General features: G+C 45.4%; 1 protein-coding gene across 1 annotated transcript in view; it reads left to right on the top strand.

Moving 5' to 3' along the window:
• Positions 1–22,314, top strand: part of PRKCH (protein kinase C eta) — a 231,493-nt gene that overhangs the window by 132,743 nt on the left and 76,436 nt on the right. The window contains exons 8-9 of the mRNA XM_077769001.1: positions 246–389; positions 563–736. Of these exons, the coding sequence (XP_077625127.1) occupies positions 246–389; positions 563–736 (318 nt within the window). The remainder of the gene's footprint in view (positions 1–245; positions 390–562; positions 737–22,314) is intronic.

The raw sequence follows: 22,314 nt of genomic DNA on the forward strand, positions 1-22,314 counted from the left end.
ACTGAAACTCTCAGTGGCTTAGATATATTTTTTAATTATTCTTTCCCAAATATAGTCAGCACAAATCGCGAGCTGGTCCTGAGGTAGTTTCGCATGGCAGAATCTGATAACCTGTTAAGCCAAATTGATCTTTCCCCACCTGTTGTGTCGAGGGTTGAGGCAGCCAATAACGTCTTCTCCATCCATAAATGTTCCATGCTCGTGCTGTGACTTCTGACTCCTTGTTTTCCTACTTTTACTTGCAGAAGCTCGTTTCCAGGTCGACTCTAAGACGACAGGGAAGGGAGAGCACCAAAGAAGGAAATGGGATCGGGGTAAATTCTTCCAGCCGACTTGGTATTGACAACTTTGAGTTCATCCGAGTGTTGGGGAAGGGGAGTTTCGGGAAGGTAAGTCTTGGCTTTAAGTGTCTGGGTTAAAGTAAGCATGCTACATGTATGTTGCTTGAGTGTGCATGTGTATACATGCTCATACTTCCCAAGTGCTGGGAATTGTGTGTTCCTATACCCTTGGAGGCTCAAGAGTTCTCACACCTGTGCTCCATTCTCCTGCTTTGCCATAGGTGATGCTGGCAAGAATAAAAGAAACAGGAGACCTCTATGCCGTGAAGGTGCTGAAGAAGGATGTGATCTTACAGGATGACGATGTGGAATGCACAATGACAGAGAAGAGGATCCTGTCCTTGGCTCGCAATCACCCCTTCCTCACTCAGTTATTCTGCTGCTTTCAAACAGCTGTAAGTAGGACTCACATTCATCACCTCAATGGCCAACTTTCTTAAAGAGTTGAGATGTTAAGGATTTCATAAAGAAGGGCCTCAGACCTGAGAAGGATGAACTCCCATTCTGGGCTCTGTGAAGGAGCTTGGATTACAGTCCTGAGAGCAAATGGAAGAAATGTAAGCTGATGAATGACAGATCAGATTGTATTTTTTAACTATAAAGAAGCTAACTTTCTGCAACTGGTAATAGAAGCATCCTTTCATTACCTATATCCTTTCTCTGAAAGGAAATGTTATTACTAATTTCATCATCTAGCTCTCCAGAGACTTTGTTGCATATGGAAGCATACACCCATACTACATATATTCATCTGTATTTTTTGAAAACACAAATGGCAGGATACTTTGCCCACTATGGGATCATGACCTGAGCCAAAGTCGGATGCTTAACCCACTGAGACACCCAGGTGCCCCTCCAGCTGCCTTATTTTTAAAATAGCTGCATAGTGGGGTGCGGGTAGCTCAGTGGGTTAAGTGTCTGACTTTGGCTCAGGTCATGATCTCACTGTTTGTGAGTCTGAGCCCCACATTAGGCTCTGTGTGGACAGCTCAGAGCCTGGAGCCTGCTTCAGATTCTGTCTTTTTCTCTCTCTCTACCCTTCCCCTGCTCACCCTCTCTCTCTCTCTCTCTCTCTCTCTCTCTCTCTCAAAAATAAATAAACATTAAAAAAAAATTTTTTTTAATAGCTGCATAGTATTCCATTTTAAGACCAGGACATAATTTATTTTACTCGTTTCCTATTATTGCACGTTTAGATTGTGCCTAGTCTTTTTATTTGAATCAGTGTGGCAGTGAGCCCCCTTGTACTTTTATCTTTACATGTTGTCCTTTTAAATCTGTATGACATACTATTAAAAGTGGTATCGCTTGGGCAGTGGTATATGCATTTAAAATTTTGACTGAGTCCAATTGACCTTTTTCCCCAGAGCAGTTCAAGATAGCTAACATGTTATCATGTATATACCAGGCACTGTTCGAAGTGTCCATGAGCATTATCTCATTTAGTCCTTAGAGTATCCCTGGGAAGTAAGTTCTTTTAGACCACTCCCAGTTTTCCAGAGGAGACTGAGACCCAAAGAAATTTACCTTCCAAGAGGTGAACGTTTTGACACCAGGCACCCTGACTGCAGAGCCCAGGCTCTTATCTCTTGCTTACCATATTAAAAACAATTTTTTTACTGTTTTATTTATTTTTGAGAGAGAGACAGCGTGAACAGAGGAGGGTCAGAGAGAGAGAGGGAGATAGAATCCGAAGACAGGCTCCAGGCCCTGAGCTAGCTGTCAGCACAGAACCTGACGCGGGGCTTGAACCCATGAACCATGAGATCATGACCTAAGCTGAAGTCGGACGCTTAACTGACTGAGCCTCCCAGGCGCCCCACAATATTTTTAAATGTTCACTTCCAAGCCATGCATGAGGCTTCTTTCCCCCGCTGTCCCTTCATGCCACGTAGTCTATCATTTTGATGATCAGAGATATTTACAGAATGGTTTCTTCAGAGTTCTAATTGGCATTTCTCTGTGAGTGAGGCTGAACACTCATTCACAGACGTGTAAGGATCACCTGTATTCGAATCTGTACTGTTGACCCTGTGTAGCCTGGAGAAAGGGATGGGGCAGGGAAGGCTAGGAGCTGAGAGACAGGATGTACTAAGGGCGTGCACTCTCATGCCGTCCAAGCGTACTGGAAGAAGCTGGGGAGTTGGCTAATGCTCCTTCCTCCTTCCCTTCATGGTCTGGACTCTGGGAGGCCACACCCTTCTCACCTCATGGTCTGTGGTTTGGTCAAACATCCCTGGAGCCCGCAGTGCCCCTACTTCCTTGCCTGATTCTGGGCTGCCCATCTCTGTGGTCCTGGGTTCCTTGGGAGCTCCAGTTGTGCTCATCCTTTCTGCTTCCTGGAGAAGCCTCGGAATTGTATTTCCTGTGCTCTGTGTTTTGCCTGCAAAAAGCACTCCACAATCCTCACCTCTCTCATCCAGCTGTTATCTCAGGGGGGAGAGGGGTAGTAGCTCAGGCTTGAAAACAGCCTTGTCAAGAAAGATGGTACCATTTGGTTGATACCAGTCGTCTGCCTGCATTTCAAGCTTGAGCCTCAGGCTCATACCATGAATCACACAGCTAGAGAGGGCTACACTCAGATCATCTTGGGGGGCCTGAGCCAAAGAGTGGATGGTTTTCTAAGATAGTAAGTTAAATGATCTAAACTGGCTGATAACCTTTGAATCAGATAGTGGACAGGCAGTTAGTGAACTTAGTCTGGTGGAGCAGCAGCCATCATTTCAAGCTACTATAATGAACAAAGAACTCCAGGGGACTTCTGCCTGCCAAAGGAGATCCCCATGATTCTATAGAAGCTGCCTGAAGTCTCACCACAATTGGATTGTGTTATGGAAGAGTAGAACAAGAAATAAGCCTAAAACACATTGAGAGCACAGTGAACATAGCATAAACAGTGCAGGATTTTCTGGAAGAATATAAATTATACAATATAACAAATTGTTGGTGGCCACACTGAATTTGTACAATGTTCGGCAGATGAAATCTTTATTAGGCATTGGTGGTTTATTTTTCCTAGTGATAGTTTCCTGTGTGGCCACAAGGTGGCAGTCGTTACTGCAAGGTGATTTTATTTCTCCACCAGAGCCGGGAACTGACATTGGGGGTTAGAATTTGTGTTTTGCAGTAGATGTCTCCAAAGCAAAGGATAAAAGAAATTTTCCCCTGCCCTAAGTCTAGATGATAAAAGAGAGAGAACAAACTTAAAGAATCAACTGAATTTTTCTCATGCTGAGATAGAGATACACAGTCTTTGTTTTGCTGTAGTTTATCCTTCTCTCCAGTTTGCAAGGTATTAGACTCCATAATATGCATGACATTTATTTGCTGTATCTGTCAGAAATCCTCAGTAACTATCCCCCCATTCTGTTCTTTACATAAACTGTAAAGAACAGAAAATGTTAATTACTGTAAGGAATTACAGCAGGTTCATTACTTTTTAGCTACTCAGTCTGGCAGGTCATGACCTCTAAGATGAGATGCTAATCTGTGTGTTATGCTGAACTGTCACCGTCAGCATTTAGAAGTGAACTGTGGTGAGGCGTTGGGGTCACACCCCAGCTGTTTGCAAACTATCATTTCATTATAAAGACCCTTAGAGGGGCACCTGGGTGGCTTAGGCAGTTAAGTGTCCAACTTCAGCTCAGGTCATGATCTCACGGTTCGTGGGTTAAAGCCCTGTGTCAGGCTGTGTGCTGACAGCTCAGAGTCTGGAGCCTGCTTCAGATTCTGTCTCCCTCTCTCTCTGCCCCTCCCCCACTTGTTTTCTATCTGTCTGTCTCTTTCTCTCTCTCTTAAAAATAAACAGACATGTAAAAAAAAAATTTAAAGACCCTTAGAGAACTGTTACTCCTCTCCTGTCCATCCCTGTGGAATGAGTGTTTCTGGGGCCCAGAGAAAGGGAGTGGGAAACTCGAGGAGGGTCGCTTAGACTGTAAGTAGGGAAGGAAGACAAGGTTCACCTCTGGGTCAGGCTGACTCTGTGCTCTGACCCATCAGCACACATGTCATTGATTCAGCATCTGCCTAAGCACCTCCTGTCTGCCTTGGCTCCCCTCCAGCCTGCTGCTATGGAAGCAGAATTGCCCTTGGAAATGGAGGACCTGAGTTCTTCCAACTTTATTTTCCTCTGAATGGCTGGAGCCTACCTGAAAATTCTTTTGAGCCTTAAAGTTCTCATTCATGGTTAAGATGAAAGCAGGATTATAGTGAGGACCAAAGGAGAGAATGCAGAAATGCTTTGAACATGTGTAGCACTATTCAGAAGTGAGTAAGACTCACTGCTGTGATGACTGCCTCCTTCCTTACATCAAAGAAAAAATGTCCTGGGGCTTCCCAGGGGCCAGCATAGACCCCTTAGAGACGGTATAGTAAACCCCTAATAGTAGGACTTTGGGAGCCACTCTAGTTCTTGGCAAACACAGAAAGATCAGTTTCAAATTAATAGATAATTTATCGGGTTTGCTTCATATGATTGTGAGCTCATAAATTACCGCCTCCAATTTTTTTCATAATACTGCGTGTTACTTGCAAATACACAATTGCCATCCTCATACATTTGCAATAACCTTATAATTCCTAAGAGTTTATGAATAATTTGATAATCTGGATCAAGACTCATAAAAAAGTTTATACTCTGGGATTTTATTTCTGAAACTAGCCTAAACAATAAAAATAAATATTATACATAAAGATGTTTAATTTTCAGTGCACCATTTATAATAGGAAAATATTGGAAATAACTTCACTCAGCAATAGGAATTTACTTAAATAATAAAATTCTTAAATTTGATGAAGATTTTCAGCTGGTGAAGAGATAATGAATATGAAGCAATTAAATAATAATGTGTCAGACACTGTTGGAAGCACCTAACATGTATTACTTATTGCTTACACTTCTTACAACAGCCCTGTAAGATGGGCACAATTATTGTCTTCATTTTGCTGAGTGATAAAGTCCCGAGGACTTAAGTCACTTGCTCAATATCTAATATAATAAATGATAGAACTGGGAAGTTAGAGCCCAGGAAATCACACAGGATTTATGACGATAGGGGCAGGTATCCCTATCAGGATCTGCCCAAGATGGTGAGCTGGCAAACCTAGCTCTTCANAGGAAGGCAATTCTGTGAAATAAACTACCAGGAATGGAATGAAGGTAGTGACATGGTGGAGGGTTTTTCTTCTTTGTTCTATTTGCTGATTTTGGTAATGTGACTCTATCTCTTTAACAGTGGGGGTGGGGGGAGGGCCCTGTGGGGGCACAGGCCAGGTGAACACTGCCTTCCTGACTCTCCCAGGTTCTATTCCCTTCACACGCCTTGCCCCTTCATCAGTGGCTCTGGTGTCTGCAGCTGAGTATCCTGGCGTTTAGGCCCAGGAATCCAGGCCTCCCCAGCCCCAGCCCAGCCCCAGGGGCTGCCCAGGGCTCTCCTCTGGGAGCCTCAGCTGAGTGTGAAGGGAGAAAAGAACAAAGACAGGGCGGTAGCAGGATGGGGAGTGGCAAAGTAAATACTAGTCAGATGCCTTAGACTTTGTGCAGAGACCCAGGTTATTGAAGCAAAAATTTCCATTTGGAACACCTAAGACACGCTGTGCCTGGTGCCCAAGAACTGCCTGTCCATCGTCTGCAGGACCCAGGCCCAGGTCAGAGATGAGCCACAGCAGAACCTCTCTTTTTGCGAACGCTCCAGTCTGTGTTTGCAACCAGCTGCGTTCAGTTGAGCCACAGGTTACATGGTCCCTTCCTTCCCGGGGACAAGCCCAGTGTTCCCATTTTCTACCCCCACCCCTCCTCCACCTGTCAGTCTTTCCTCAGGAGGTCTGGGCTGCTGCTGGTGGGCCGCAGGGTGTCCGCCCTCGAGGGTTGTCCACAAAGCAGTGCACGTGCAGTTCTGACAGGGACACAGCTTTGCATAAGAAGCCACTCCTCCAATGTTGATCAACAAAGCAGAAATCCTTCCTGAGGTTAAAGTGTCTGGGAAACTTGTGTGCTAAGTGCTATCCGCTTACACAACTAGGGCATGGTATTCCCCTGTACTGAAGTCATCCTTAAAATATGTTATGAAAACCGTCTGGCAACGTGAGTGCTTGGGAACATTATTCTCTCCCTTGCAGCTGTATGGTTCTATGAAATATTAGGGGTGTGTGTGAGAGAGACAGACAGATGAGTTAGCAAGATAGTCATGTGGCTCTGGAAGGAATCTTTCAGAATTTTATCAGGCAGGTAGCCTCGCTGCCACCTTCAGTGTCAGAGCTTTGAGTTCTACTTCTGGTGTAACTAGTAGCCCCCTTGTTTTTGGGAAGGTCCTTGCATGGGATTTTTTTTCCTCTATAAACTCCTCCACCAGAAAAAAATGTGTTTTTTCTGTCATGGACCCATTGGTCAGGAGAATGACCCTGCAGTTAGCTTTGTGCATGTGGTGGGCAGGAGGCTGCAGCCTGCCCCAAAGCCCCATAGCCCCGCGCTGCCCTGCCGTATAGCCCCGCACAGCCCCGCACAGCTCCTCACAGCCCCACACTGCCCAGCACTGCCCCGCACAGCCCTACACTACCTGGCACTGCCCCACACTGCCCTACAGCCCCACACAGCCCCGCACAGCCCTACAGCCCCGCATTCCAATATCTCCAGCCCTTTTTCCCTTTCCTGAGTGTTCAGTGGGTATTTGGCAGTGGTCACCAGGCCTGCCTGTCTGCTGAGCTGCACCCAGCGACTGGCCTAAGGGAAGAGGAGCCACACTTGGCCCCGGGAGAAGCGTTACCCATGGTGCCCTGAGTTACAGCGACATCCAGACAAGGGGCAGAGACCCTGTGACAGTCTCACTCTGTTAGGTGACGAGAGGGGAAGGTACAGCCAAAAGAGCTAGAAAGGACAAGCGTTCTGAAGAGGCCTCTGTTAATGCCTTCAGATAGCCGGTCACTTCTTGGAGCCTGAAGGGTCCCAGCTTGGAGGCGAAGAAGAAATGGAGGCAGCAGCTACTGTTCAGTGAGACCTTAGCGTGTGTTCTAGGTGCTTAGTCATTACCAGGGTCTATACAACGGTGCATGGTGGCCTTTCATAAATATCTGTCAAATGAAATATCTCATTTAATACTCTCAACAACTGAGGGTGGTGTAGATACTATTACCTTCATTTTAAAGATCTGGAAACAGAGGTCCAGAGAGGTTCAATAATTTGCCCTCGATCACGCTGCAAGCAAGAGTCAGACCATGAATTCTTAACGAGGTCATCTGGCTTAGTACTCTCTGCCATTACCTATAAAATACCTCAGATAGAAATGTCCTCTCCCTGGAACATGTACAGCTAAGAAGAGTGCCATCAGGCAGGAAAACCAGGCAGTTTTTCACAATGTATAATTTTGCAGCCTTTTGTGAAACACCTAAGGACATTTCCTCTTGTCTGGTTGGAACTAGGTTTCCTCCTTTCTCTGAGCAATGACTGCCACAAATACTATATGCTCTGCTTATGGGTCATGTGTTAGAGTTTGCCTTTGGCTCAGATCGAAATAGAAAATCAGCCAGAACATGGTGTTTCCCAGTTGGGCATGTTCCCAGCTTATTAATAGTGTTCCATCTGGGGATGAAATGCACACAGACCATTTCCATGCTTTGTGGGGAAGAGGGCGTCATGTGGGACCTTCGCTTTTGTCCTCTTGGGCTTTGTGTGGCCAAACGGGGCCATGACAATGAATGGCGGACTAGGAGAGGCTGAAGTTCGTGCTGTTCCCTTGGCTCTGCCTGCTCGGGTAGGGCTGCCAGGAGACTTGGTGTGACAGAGAGGTTTGAAAGAGCTGGCGTGCATCTCAATTCGAGGTTGTTCGGTTGCAACTGGCCTTGTTGTCAGTAGCCATCGTCCACCTGACGATCTGTAGACTGACGCCTCTGGATTTGGTAAGCTGGCTTCTGGATTGTATGTAATTTCCCTCCATGTATCCAAGACTTTCCCTGGTCACAGTGGGCCCTGTGCTTCCCTGTGACCATCCGAGCTTGGTGGTGTTAAGTTGGTTAGGGTTTTCCCTGACTGTGCTGGAGACCTGCCAGACCAGAGGTGCTCTGTCCCCAGCAGGGCCCTGTATTGAACCACTGGGCTTGAAGAGCAGGGCTTGGCTTCAAGGAGGAGAATGCGATGGGCCTTCTGCCAGGTCAGTAAAACGCCTGTCAATTCAGGATCATACTGGATGCTAGCAAGAGAAACAGTCCTTTGAACCCTCAGTCTGATTGCGAAGAGAGGATTAATACACATGGAATAGCAGTGTACAGTAGATAGCATGGAGTAAACACAGTCATACTACGAAAGGAAAAGTAGTTGAAAATGAACACTGAGGGGCGCCTGGGTGGCTCAGTCGGTTAAGCACCTGACTTCAGCTCAGGTCGTGATCTCATAGTTCATGAGTTTGAGCCCTGCATTGGGCTCTCTGCTGTCAGATCCCCTTCGGATCCTCTGTTCCCTCTCTCTCTACCCTCCCCTTCTCTCTCTCTCTTGCCCCCTCCTCTGCTTTCGTGAGCATGCACTTTCTCTCTCTCTCAAAAGTAAACAGACCTTAAAAAAAATTTGAAAAAAAATGAACACTGAACCCTGGGGGAAATCTTTCTTATGTGCCAGTCTTTCCTCAGACATGTGACCAGAATGGCTACAAGGCTAAGTAACTAGCGTCTGAGCTTTAAGCAACACCAAGGGGCAGCCTGCAGGTGTTTCCCTCGGAAGTTGGATTGAGTCCTACCAAGACTGACTGGAGCATTCAGACCAGGGCCTAAAGCTACACGTGTGAGTGGCTGGAGGGGGCCCATCCTGCCCTGATGACAGAACTGTGCAGTGTGAAAACCTGACTGCCCCACGTGCAAACCGTAGACTGTAATGTATTCTAGTTTTGAAACACTTGAGTTTAAAAACTCAACTACTTCATCACTACTAGGTGCCCAGCTGTGTCCATTTTTCCTCAGTCTCACAACTGCCTACCCAGCCTCCCGAGACAGAATCAGCCTTGTCTGTCCGTAGATCTTAGCTCACCTGCAAGGGTATGGAATTGCTGCTGGCCGGTGAGTTGGAAGGTGTTTATTCAATCAGCAGTTAAGTCTTCAAGGTTTCAGGCTCAGAGCGGCCATGTTCCTCAAAGAAAGTCTAAGGGACTAGTCTTTTTTTTTTTTAATATAGTTATCAATACAACTAGTTTCATTAGTTTCAGGTGTACAACATAGTAATTTGACGAGTTTATATGTTATGCTACGTCCACCACGATCGTAGCTACCACTGTTGGTGGGAATGTAAATTGGCACAGCCACTGTCGAAAGCAGTATGGGGGCTCCTCACAAAATTAAAAATAGAAATGCCATATGATCCGCTTAAGTCCACTCTTGGGTATTTACCCAAGAAAACAAAAATACGGATTCAAAAAGATAGGTGCACCCCTATGTTATTGCAGCATTATTTACAACAGCCAAGATAGGGCGCTTGTCTTGAAGCTGCATTTGCATCTGAGCACACCCCTGTTTTTACTTGGGCACAGTGAATCTAGAACGTGACGAAGATCACCGGCGTGGTGGTGGGAAGAGTGGCTCAAGCTGGCAGCACTGTGTCTGCTTGGCAATGGGTCTGTTAGCACTGCTGGGCTTGGGGGCCCAAAGCAGGAGACTGCCATTGTATGGTCCTCCTCCTCCCACTGGGGAAACTGACCTCTTCACTGACGGTCCCTGCCTAGGGCTGCTGAGACACCAGGTTCCCCCAACCCCGTGCCATCAAGACTGACTCTGCTGTTGTGCAGGGCTCCTCTCCCTCCCCTTCCTGCCTTCTGTTGGTCAGCTGATACCTTGGCTCACCAGCAGACCCTCCCCCCTCTGCTGGAGGGCTTTGGCTTGCCCAGTCTTCCCTTCAGGCCACCCAGGGAGTTCCTGTTTCCTTTCAGTGGAGGCATCCAACTTGTAGCTTATTTGTACTGCAAAAGAGCCTGCTGTATCTCTAGCTCACTCCTGCCCACTTCTTTAGGATGTTTTGTAATGATTTATTGCTTAGGTGTCATGAAGGGAGCCTTGGAGCTTTTCCCAGAGTCTCTTAATTCCATTCTTACCGTGTATGAGATTTTAAACATTAAAAATGATGTAATATATAATTCCCAACCAAAACATAGGAGGAAGCTCAGTCCAGCACAATTCCTCCCCTCCCTGCAGTGCATGTGGTTCCCTTTCCTGGGCGGTGGACCATGGGAAGCACCTTCATCTGCTTCCTTGTGCTTCCTCTCTCCTCCTCACTCCCAGGGAGCCCTGAGTTATGATCACCTTGTGAAGTAGGGACCAGCAGCAAGCCCAGACCTTCTTTTTAAAATTTTATTTCTTTATGATTTTTAAAATTTACATCCAAGTTAGCATATAGAGCAACAGTGATTTCAGGAGTAGATTCCTTAATGGCCCTGACCCACTTAACCCATCCCCCCTCCCACATCCCCTCCAGTAACCCTCTGTGTGTTCTCCGTATTTGAGAGTCTCTTATGTTTTGTCCCCCTCCCTGTTTTTGTATTCTTTTTGCTTCCCTTCCCTTATGTTCATCTGTTTGGTATCTTAAAGTCCTCATATAAGTGAAGTCATATGATATTGGTCTTTCTCTGACTAATTTCGCTTAGCATAATACCCTCTAGTTCCATCCACGTAGTTGCAAATGGCACGATTTCATTCTTTTGTTTGCCGGGTAATACTCCATTGTATATATATACCACATCATCACTTATCATCAGGGAAATACAAATCAAAACCACGGTGAGATACCAACGCAAGCCCAGACCTTCTAAACCAGGGTCTGTTTACCAGTGAGTGAAAGGCAGTTCAGAATGAGTCAGATACTACCAACAAAGTCAGGAACACATACGACAGAGGTAACCTTGGGACTGATTAAAGTTACTCTTCTGGAAGCCTGTAGAATTGAGGGACTGCTTATTGACTAGATTTGTCCCTTTGTACTTGGGTTTCAGAACAGATCAAAGCAGGAAGTTCCCTTCCACTTGGGTCAGAACTTTATCCCCACTACCTTGGCCTTCACCAATAGGTCAAATAGTTGTAACAATCAGATGTCTGGTGAATTTTCAACCTTTCTAGTAAAAAAAAACATTCACTTATTTGCATAGTGTCATGTCCTTTGCCTACTACTACCATTCGGGGCAGGATAATCTTTTCTTACGTGGGACTGTCCTATGCATTGTTGGACCAGAGGCACCCCCTGGCCTCTGCTCACTGCATGTGAATAGCGTCTCCTTAGTTGTAACAACCCAAACTGTCTTCAGATCTTGCCAGATGTCCCCTGGGTGGGGTGAGGAAAGGATCTCCTTGGTTGAAAACCACTGCCTTATATGAATGAGGCATAGGTGATATGTCCTAGATATAGGAAGTTAAATGGACTAGAAGATCACTTTACTTTTTACAGGGGCCAAAGCAAAGTGTGTTAAATATTCCTCTTAAAATTATAAGCATTGGGTTTTTTTTCCCCCTGAGTTTGTAAACAGATGGGGTTCCTCTGTTTGGGGTCCTGTAACAGTTATCAGTGGCTGCACTGTGGCATTCGCTAAGTCTCAGGCCCTGGCTGGGAGGAGACTGGGTGGAAACAGAGCGTGTCTGTTAAGTCTGAGCCAAGGTTACCACACTGCCAGCAGCTCTGAGCCGTGAAGCCTGCTGTGATAAGGCAGACGTATCAGAGCCCAGGGCATGTAGGGAGCCAAAGATTAGTTCAGTGAGCATATATTTATAATGGGTTATATTTAAAAGCAAGAGATTGAAATAGCACAGCTTCTCTTGTTTTGGCATTTAATGATTATGCTTGTACTTTACCATCAAGGTGTTGAATCAGTAACTTTTTATGAAAATCGTCTCCACCCTGAACTGCACAGGGTGCCAGCCTATCTGTGAGTCAGATTCCCATCCCATGTGTGATGCATGTGACTGGATTTTACAAACAGAGATAATCAAAGCTTTAAGAAACATTTCTCAACCAGTGTAGAAAAATGTGCTAGTAGCAATACCAGCGTGCTTTGTGGGAAGCATGCTCACTGTTTTCTTTTGTTTTCCATACATGGAAAATGCTATTTCAACTTAGAGATACCTTAGATCAGAATGGAATGCTCTCTAAATATTGAAAGTAGACACTAGCCACTGGACACGGTGGCTCTTTCTATATTGAATGGTACTATCATGTCTATTCTGCATTTTTAATTCAATTCAGTAAATGTTTCCTTGGCACACATTGTGTGCCAGGGACTTAAGACATAAGGAAAAACAAAATGTGGACCTGCCCTCTCGTTGCTTTCAGTCAGGGATCATCTTAAACACAGACACCTATAACCGTGTGATAGAAAAAAGTCATGACTTGGCTCTTGTGAATGTTGAAAGGACTCTTAGAGAAGAAGCTGTCCAAGCCGTGTTTTGAGGATGAATTTGAGCCCTACAGTCATAGGCGCTGAGGGGAGGACACAGGACGGGCCTCTCGGAGAGAGGTAATAGTGCAAAGGCACAGAGGATGAAAATGTATGATGTGCCAGGACACCCCAAAAAATTGATGCAGAACTGTAGGAGAGGAAATGTGGGTAGTGATGAAGAAGCAAAGTCATCATGAGCCTGACATCCTTTGCAAAGGAACTTGGACTCAGTCATGGAGGTGAAGGGGGTTGGCAAGGGTTTTAAGGCAGAGGGCAACATAAGATGTGCATTTTAGGAGGCACTCACTAGTGGCTATCTGCAGGAGGAGGAGACCAGGGGGTAGCAGATCTGGTAAGGATGCTAAAACAGGGGCCCGTCAGATCTGCCTGCTCCAAGGAAGCGGTCACTGAGTGGAGTCAAGGACACACTAAGGAGGTGGAATCGATAGGACTTTTCAGGGTAAGAGAGTAGGAGGAGTGGCCACAGTTCTGGCCAGTTGGGAGCCTGGGGGAATGATTAATTCACTTTGCAGGAAGCCCAGTGGTAAGAAGTTTGTTGCTCAGGAACATGGTTCAGATGTGAAATTGAATTTTGGTGCCCTCAGTGTCCTCTGGGTATAGTAGAAAGTGTATTTTTTTAATACTAAAAATATATTTACTTATTTTGAGAGAATGTGTGCATAAATGGGGAGGGACAGAGAGGGAGAGAAAAAGAGAGAGAATCTCAAGTTTGCTCCACGCTGTCAGTGTAGAGCCCTCCATGGGGCTTGAACCCACAAACCATGAGATCATGACTTGGACCAAAATCAGGAGTCAGACAGACACTCAACCGACTGAGCCACCCAGGCACCCCAAAAGTGTAATTTAAAATATTTTGGTAGGTAGAGAGGAGAGCTGAGAAAAGAATTCTAAGTAAGAGTGGAGAAGGGTGGCAGAAAGTCAGGAAGAAAAACCAGAAGGAAGTGGTTTCATGGGAGGAGGAACCCAGTGTCCAAATGAAGTCAGTTCATCACAAGACTAAAGCTGTAATTGGACCTTGAATGAGAGTGTTGGTGTCGCTGTCTTAGTCTCTGCTCCCGTCCTTGGGATTTTAAAGGGCCCATTGGAATTCCACGTAATCAGCTGAAGCTTACACCATATCCTCTCCCCTGGCTAAACCTTTAAAACTATTTGTGATTGCCCTGCCATCTTATTAGACTCTGCTTCTGTTACTTCAGTCTCCCTACCTTTATCTAAGTAAGTCTGAGTCTTTCTTCCTCCATGGACAGCAGAGATCAGTATGTGGCCTGTAGTGCAGAAGGGGTTCAGAAAAGGGCTGTTGGGGCATCATTTGCTTGAGCAGATCTCATTCCCCACTGAAGGGCCAGAGAAGAAGGCGCTGTGGCTGCGCTGGAAGAACCAAACTCAAAACAGCAAGTGGAACGCACATCCCAGGTGGAAATTCGGCAGGTACTACAAGACGGTAGAGCAGAGGGAGGAACGGACTCTTGGCTTACAGAATATTCTTGGCCTGATTTGCTGCTTCCCTAACTAAGCACAATGTTTATTTAGATGACTATAACCCAGAATCTCCTCTTGTGAGGCAGACATGTCTAATTCATCCACAGATCATAGGGAGAGATGAAATCTTGCCTTCCTTAAGAGGCTGAGAATTTAGGAACCTGTCACGAAAAATGATCTAAATAAGTAAATGGCATTTTTACTCTATCCGATAGCCCTGTACAAACTAAATCCATAAATATCTTTTTTTTCTTTTTTTGATAGAGCGAGAGAGAGAGAGCACAAGCAAGCAGGGGAGTGGGGTGGAGGAATAGTGAGAAAGAATCTTAAGCAGGCTCCATGCTCAGGGCAGAGCCCAGCATGGGGCTCCATCCCACCACCCTGGGATCATGACCTGAGCCAAAATCAAACTCTCAACTGACTAAGCCACCCAGGCACCCCTAAATCCATAATATCTTTAATAGACCTTCTATTTGGTGCTTAAACCAAAACCTTTACACAGAAAATTGTATCTTGTGAAATAATGATTTAAAGGAATTCTATTGTGCATATTTTTAAGTGATGAAACCCTTTTTAAAAAGGAAATAATAACCTAAGATATCTTCTGGTAAATCAAAGTTCAGAATTTAGATTTGTCAATTTAATTCAGAATCAAAATACCATGACCAGTTGGCAATAATCTGTTCTAAGATGCCTGTTTTTCCAGGCTAATAAAAATGGCCTTTATCATAGTATACAAAGTAGATACTCATACAATTTCCGCTTTATTTCCATTAACTTAATCAGAAATCCAGCTAAGTGTAGCACTTCACAGAAATACCACTGGAAATAGTGTGCCCCTATTTAAAAAATACAGTTTAATGACTACATCTGGAAATATTATGTAATATAAGTAAAAAAGGAAAGATGTATTTTTCATATTCTGTTTTTCTCTTCTTTAAAGAGTGGTTAAGTAGGACATCAGGGGTAAATAAATTCTAGTTAAAAACATCCTTGTTAAATTTCTTACTTGCCCTGAAATCTCCAGTTCCTTGTATCCTAAAAGCCACAAATAGTTTCGTTTCTCCTTGTATTTGGACTTCTGTCTCTGGGTATCAGGTTTATAGGTTATTTTATTTTCACTTTTTAATTTTTTCCTCAATTTTCTATGTATTTATAATTTATAACTACATTTGAACTGTGAATGTGTAATTATTATTTTTTTTAATGTTTATTTACTTTGAGAGAGAGTGTGTGTGCAAGCCAGGAAGGTGCAGAGAGAGAGGGAGAGACAGAGAATCCCAAGCAGGACAGAGCTGTCAGCACAGAGCCCAGTGAGCAGCTTGATCCTATGAACCATGAGATCATGACCTGAGTCAGACCCTCAACTGACTGAGCCACCCAGGCGCCCCAGTAATTACTTTTAAAAACAGAGAAAAGCCAAAGTTTTATAAATAAAGAGAAATGAAGTGGTGTGTCCAGCAGATCTGCTTCTCATTTGGTGTTCTTCCATAAACTATTTTAACTGTGGGTAAGGCAGTTTACTCCATTGCACTTACGTAAAATGAATGGGTAGAAGCAATCTTGGCAGTTCCAGATTTTCTGATGTTCTGGTTTAAATCGTAAGAGAAAACAGAAATGGCCTCCTGCCATGTTAGCTCCCCAAAGGTTTATTTACTCCTGCCAGGCCCAGGCACTATGCTTGGTGGTAGTAGAGACCTATCATTTAGATCAGGGCTCTGCCTTCAAAGATTTCAGGTCCTTCAAAGAAAACAAGACCACGCACACAAAGCTGGTGTAGCTCAGTGAGACTGGGCAAGATGTGTACGGACCATTCTTATTTTTTTGAAAGTATAAAAACATACTATTTAATTCTATTTAAAATAGTTCAGTTTAAAATTTTATGATAAATTGTCTCATTAATGGCGAATCACAAACTTGGATATTTTGGACTAGAGAATGTATTTGTGATATTGATTACTGCTCCTTCTCCCCTTGGCAATTACTGAGTGTTATCATTCAAGTGAAAGACCAGAGGGGGCTCTGCCAGGAAATAGAAAACTTAAGCTCCAACATTGCTCTTTCTCCAGTCATGTTGACTGCTTATTTATGCTTTAAAAATATTCTGGGGCACCTGGGTGGCTCAGTTAAGCTTCCAACTTCAGCTCAGGTCATGATTTCGCAATTTGTGGGTTCAAGCCCCAATTCAGGCTCTGTGCTGACAGCTTGGACCCTGGAGGCTGCTTCAGATTCTGTCTCCCTCTCTCTCTGCCCTTCCCCTCTCACGCTCTGTCTCTGTCTCTCAAAAATAAATAAACATTAAAAAAAAGAAGAAGAAACTGTTCTGGCTCAGGGGCACCTGAGTGGCTCAGTGGGTCATGCATCCAAATGGCTCAGGGCATGATTTCGAGGTTCGTGAGTTTGAGCCCCACATTGGGCTCTCTGCAGTCAGCACAGAGCCCACTTAGGACCCTCTGTACCTCTCTCCCTGCCTCTCCTCCACTTGCCTGCACGCTCTCTCAAAAAAAAAAAAAACCCAAAACATTAAAAGCATGAATATTCTGGTTCTAATGCCTCACTTTGTGTGTTCAGCTGCAAGTTAGATTGCCTCACACAGCCCAGGCCGTTATACGTGCCAGTGAGCCTTGTCACGTTTCAGTACAGGTGATGATAGTGTAACTAGGAAAACTCTTGGTCTTGGAAAGAGTGGAGTGTCCCTCTAGGTTTGAAATACAGGTTCCTAAGGGCTCGTTATATTGGAGACATATTTCACCTTCCTGAAGACTAGTGTCTGAGCTCAGACAGGATGTATCATGCCTGTGGGCTTGAGAGAGGGGTTGCTGAGTGATTGAATTAACGTCTATTATCGTCTGGGCTGCACAAAATGGTAAGTCAAAAAAAAAAAAAAAAGGAAGCCATTAGATTCCCTGTCCTTGTTTCTTCCTTGAAGCCTTTGTAATCATTCTTAATGTGGTTAAATTTAAGTTGTTTCCAGTTCAGGCATGGTGCAATCAGATTTCCTCATGAGGGTGCTTTTCCACTGTGACCTCTTTGACGTCAGTAACTGTTTCCTGTTGATTTGAACTCCTTATTCACCCTGTGGATGACTTTGTTGGAGCAAAATCATAAAGCAAGGAGTGCTTATGAGAAATTCAACACAATGCTGTCTGTTACTGGAGATTTCCTTCTCCCTGCCCACAACCAGTCAGTGACACTCTGCAGCTTTTGATACAGGGTTGGTATGTTACTTGTTTAGAAATAATTCCAAAGGAATTCTGAGAAGTTGCATAGGGAAGTCTAGATGAGACTCTCAGCTTAACATTGCTTTAAAACCATCACGAGACTCATTAAATGCTGTTGCTATTCTTTGAATTATTTACAAAAGGTAATCTGCATCCTTGCTGTAATACATCTGCAGCTAAAAATTTGTATCTGTTGATGACAGGTACAGACTATGGACTCTTGCTTTAAACAGGAAAATCGTTTTCAATTTGTTGACAAGAGTGAATCAACTGCAGGGAAGGGGAGAAGAGCTACTACAAAAAGTCTCACTCTGATACATTAGCGGTCCATTTGCTTTGCAACAGTAACAGTTATGATTATCAAGCTCTTAAAGTAGAGAATATTATCATCTACCATTAGAAAATCCGAAAACTTGCTGGAACTGAAACCCTCGGTTGACATGCTTTGGTTATCAAATCTAGTTTTGTAACCAACCTCTCGCTTTGTAATCACTTCCCAGAAAGAAAAGTTCTCCTTAATGGGTTAAGGCCACGACCACGCAGTATCAGAAATAGCCCGCAGCTGGCCTGTGTGGCCTCCTGACTCCTTGAACCCTCCAGATTGTCGTCTCCCATTCACATTGCTGTTTTGGCCGCCATTTTATTTCTGTCTACGTGCCAGCCTGAGAGGCAACGTCTCTGCATCCTTGCAAGCAGCTCACTGCCCAAGACGCGCCCTACCCCCAGGGGGCCAGGGCCCCAGGAGCGGACGACCATGATGGCGGAAGCCATAGTGATAGGATAATATTTGCTGACCGTTAGTGAGCATTCAGTGTGTGCCTGGCGCCGTTGGAAATTCTTAGCTTAAATCATGTAATGCTCATACACTTTGGAGTTCAGTCCTCTTATTTTCCTTGTTTTGCAGATTGGAGTTTTGAGAGAAAAAAGAAACACAGCATAGTGGGAGCTGCTCTGGCATCTCAGGTGTACTGGCTCCGGAGGCCACATGCCCTCATCAGAGCGCTCTGCTTTGTCTTGGTGATATAAGGGACTTGGGCACTGAGCGAAGGCCTCCTGGAATACACTTTAACCGCTTTGCATGATGTACTAATAACAGTAGTTTCTGTTTGTGGAGGCTCTTCTGGGCCTGGCCCTTATGAGGCACTGTGCTTCTGGTTTAATCTGCACATGATTGTTATGGTTATAGGTATTGTTGTCCAGATTTATGAGTAAGTATACCTTCTGCCCCTTAAAAATTGTGTGTCACAGTTAAAATTCTCCTGGTAGCAAGTACAGAAAGCAGTTTAACCAAGGTCATGCAAAAAAGTGAGAAGTGAAAATAAAGATGTAGAGATACAGGGTGTGTCTCTTAGAACCCAAGGGCCAACTTTGTCTGTGTCTCTTCAGGATCTGAAAGTGGAAAGGCGTGAGGGGCCCCGGTGGTTTCCTTTTTGTCTCCCTCATGCTCCGTTATCTCTTGTCTCTGCCTCACTCTATGTTTCTGCTCCATTCTTTTCTCCTGTCCTTCTGTCTGTCTACCTGTCCAGCCATGCTTTCAGTATTCTGTTTTACCAAGACATCTCACGTGGTCACACAACAAAGATAACCTCAGCTTCCTAGTTCGCATTTCCTCAGCTCCTGCACCCCGCACGCCTAAATTAACCTTTCCATCTCAGTTCCAGTTTTCTGGGAAAGAGATTGGAGAGGGGGTGGCCAGCTTGGTCTAATTGACTGCTTTTGGGGTGTCCAGCATGGCCCTCTGTGACCATGCCAGGGCACTTGTCTGAGAAAGGGATCAATGAGCTGAACCTCCAAAGGTACCTACCACAGTGACCCAAGTGGGTCTCATCCCTGGTTCCTCTACAGTCATCCTCTTCAGATGATGTTGTCTTGACACAGGTATCATCTGGGTAGATCACTTTTCCTTGACCCAAGTGTTTTGTCTTGAACTTTTCTTTATACAGTTGCCTATCAGTTTAATTCCCTTATTTTTATTTATTTATTTTAATGTTTTATGTATTTTTGAGAGACAGAGTATGAGTCAGGGAGGAGCAGAGAGAGGGAGACACAGAATCCAAAGCAGGCTCCGGGCTCTGAGCTGTCAGCACAGAGCCCGACACAGGGCTTGAACTCTCAAACCCAGAGATCACGACCTGAACCGAAGTCGGACACTTAGCTGACTGAGCCACCCAGGTGCCCCTCAGTTTAATTCCTAAAGAACAGTCTTTATGAGGGCCTTTAGGGAATGCACACTGCTCATACTGACAGCCGCTATCACTTTGGGGGATATTTTTATCCCCTTTGACCTGGAGAAGTAATAGCCCTGAACTGATAGCCAGGACAGATTTGGCCCAGGTTGCAGCGGGTTAATGGAGCCAGGCAGGCGATGACAGGAATTCTATTATTAACCAGGCACCAGCTCCTTGGCCTCCTAATCCTAAGGGAGGCGTGGGACAAAAGGATTTGTGTGTTGTTTTTATTCCCCCAGGTTCCTCACCGGTGTTAATGACTTGCCTTTGTGGTTGGTTGAATGGGGGACAAAAGAGGAGCAGGGGACAAAGGGCTGGGCCACTTGGCTTTAGAACTGAGGTTAAACCGGTCTCCAGTCTCAGGGACCTTAGGTTTCTTTTCTTTTCTTTTTTTTTTTTGGTTGCTGTTGGTTTTTTTTTGTTTTGTTTTGAGAGACAGAGAGAGACAGCGTGAGCAGGGGAGGGTCAGAGAGAGAGGGAGACACAGAATCTGAAGCAGGATCCAGGCTCTGAGCTAGCTGTCAGCACAGAGCCCGACACGGGGCTCGAACCCACGAACTGTGACATCATGACCTGAGCTGAAGTCGGACACCCAACCGACTGATACAGACCAGAGCACAATTTACCTGAGAGGAGTCAGAGGCCTCAGAAGAGGCTGCGCAGGTATCCAGACTCCGTTTCTAGGAGACTGGACCTGAGAAAAGCGGGGATGGCTGTCTACACAGGCTTACACACAGAAACCATTGTTTTTATACTCGCTGCCACAGGTGGGATTTGGAAACTGTTCCCTGCCCCAGACGTGACTAACCGGCAACCTGAGTCCATTATGCGCTGCCTCCCTAAACTCGGGTCCCAGCAGATGTTTCCTTTCCTTGCTTCACAGTGGAGTTCGTGAAGCATAACGTTGTGTTTGTCAGGTGATGAGGGAGACTAGGTCTGTGGCGGCACAGACTGGGAGTGGAGTTGTAGGCAAGAGGCCGTCTTCTGCCTCCCGTCACAACTTCGCGTACGTGTCTCTGCTTTGTAAAGGGCGTGCGCTCAATATGAGAGGTTTCCCTCAGGTTGGTGGAACTCATTCCTCGGCAGGAGCATTTAGCTGGGCTGGTGTGTGTGTGTCGCTGACGTTGTAGTTTATGTGGCAGATTCCAGTACTCACGGGGTGTCGTCTTCAGTCATGCACCATAGCGGGTTTAGCCCAGACGCTGGGCCTGTAATTGTAGAGACCAACAGGTGAGGGAGCGTCTCTCTGAACAGGACTACAGCCCAGTACTTCTCACCTGTTGGTGACCTGAGGATGGGGTGAAAGGAAGTAACCTAACTAGCCTTTTGCCTTTTTAAAAAAATCTTTTAAGTTTATTTGAGAAAGAGAGAGCACAAGTTGGGGGGAGGAACAGAGAGAGCGGGAGAAAGAGGGAATCCCAAGCAGGCGTCACACTGTCAGTGCAGAGCCCAACGCGGGGCTCCAGCTCACACACTCCAAGATGATGACCTGAGCCGAAATCAAGAGTCAGACACTTAACCGACTGACCACCCAGGCACCCCCATAGCCTTTTGCTTCTTCTGTCAACACTTGACTGTGAAAGCAGCAGTATTCCTGTGATGCCCCACACTCAGCAGCTTCAGCGCTTAGGGACAGTTTCCCTTGTAGCCATTGTATCCTGCTCATAACTGTCAGTTCAGCTGTTCATATACCTTGATGCCTCCCCACACTGGCCTGACTTCTGCTTCCTCGTCCTTCAAGTCTGGGGAATTAGCTCCTCTTACCCAAGTCCCACCCCAGCCTCCAGGCTGCTCAGGTCCCCTGATCTATTCCCATGACAGCCCCTGTGTGCGTCCACTGCACTGAGCACACTGGGGTGATGTGCTCTATCTGCATTTCTCTGAAATTCTTAAGAGCAGGTGTGGGCTCACATTCATTTTACAATACATTGTCTCTCCCCAGGACCTGGTATTGTGTGTGTTCAGTAAACATTCCTTCTTGTTGAGAACCTTAATGGTGTAAAAGATCTCTGAAAGCCTTATTAGGTACTATAAAGCCTGCATACCAGATCCTTTACTCCCATGGAGCCCTGAGACCCAAACCAGGGCTGACTGCATCTCATTTGGATGTTGTTCCAACAAGCTTGACGGCCTGGTAACTTTAGGCATCGGAAAGGCCATTAATAGGGTGAAGCGATATGCATGTAAACAGAGGGCCTCCTCTCAGCAAAGGCATTTAGTGAGTTAATGGACACGTTTTTATTTTTCTACCTTGTAATATTATTTTAGGTCTTGATTTGATAGGTTGGACCATTACTTTTTGTTAAATCACCATTGTATCTGACTGGCTTGTTCCCCCTTCCCGCTTGCTTCAAGAGCCGTACATAGCCTGAGGGAGGAGAGTTATTCCGGTGGTGCCAGATAGGAAGTTAGAAGTGAAACTCTGAGGGGCGCCTGGATAGCGTCCAACTTGGGATTAGGTCATGATCTCACTTCATGGGTTCGGGCCCTGTGCTGAGAGCTCAGAGCCTTCGGATTCTGTGTCTCCCTCTCTCTCTCTGCCCTCCCCCACTCATGCTTGCTCTCAAAAATAAACAAACGTTTAAAAAAAAAGAAACTTTAAATGAAAGGAAATGCCTGTTTTCCACCTTTCCAC

Source organism: Crocuta crocuta, unplaced genomic scaffold (genome assembly GCF_008692635.1).
Source record: "Crocuta crocuta isolate KB4526 unplaced genomic scaffold, BGI_CrCroc_1.0 scaffold10, whole genome shotgun sequence".
NCBI classification, from domain to species: domain Eukaryota; kingdom Metazoa; phylum Chordata; class Mammalia; order Carnivora; family Hyaenidae; genus Crocuta; species Crocuta crocuta.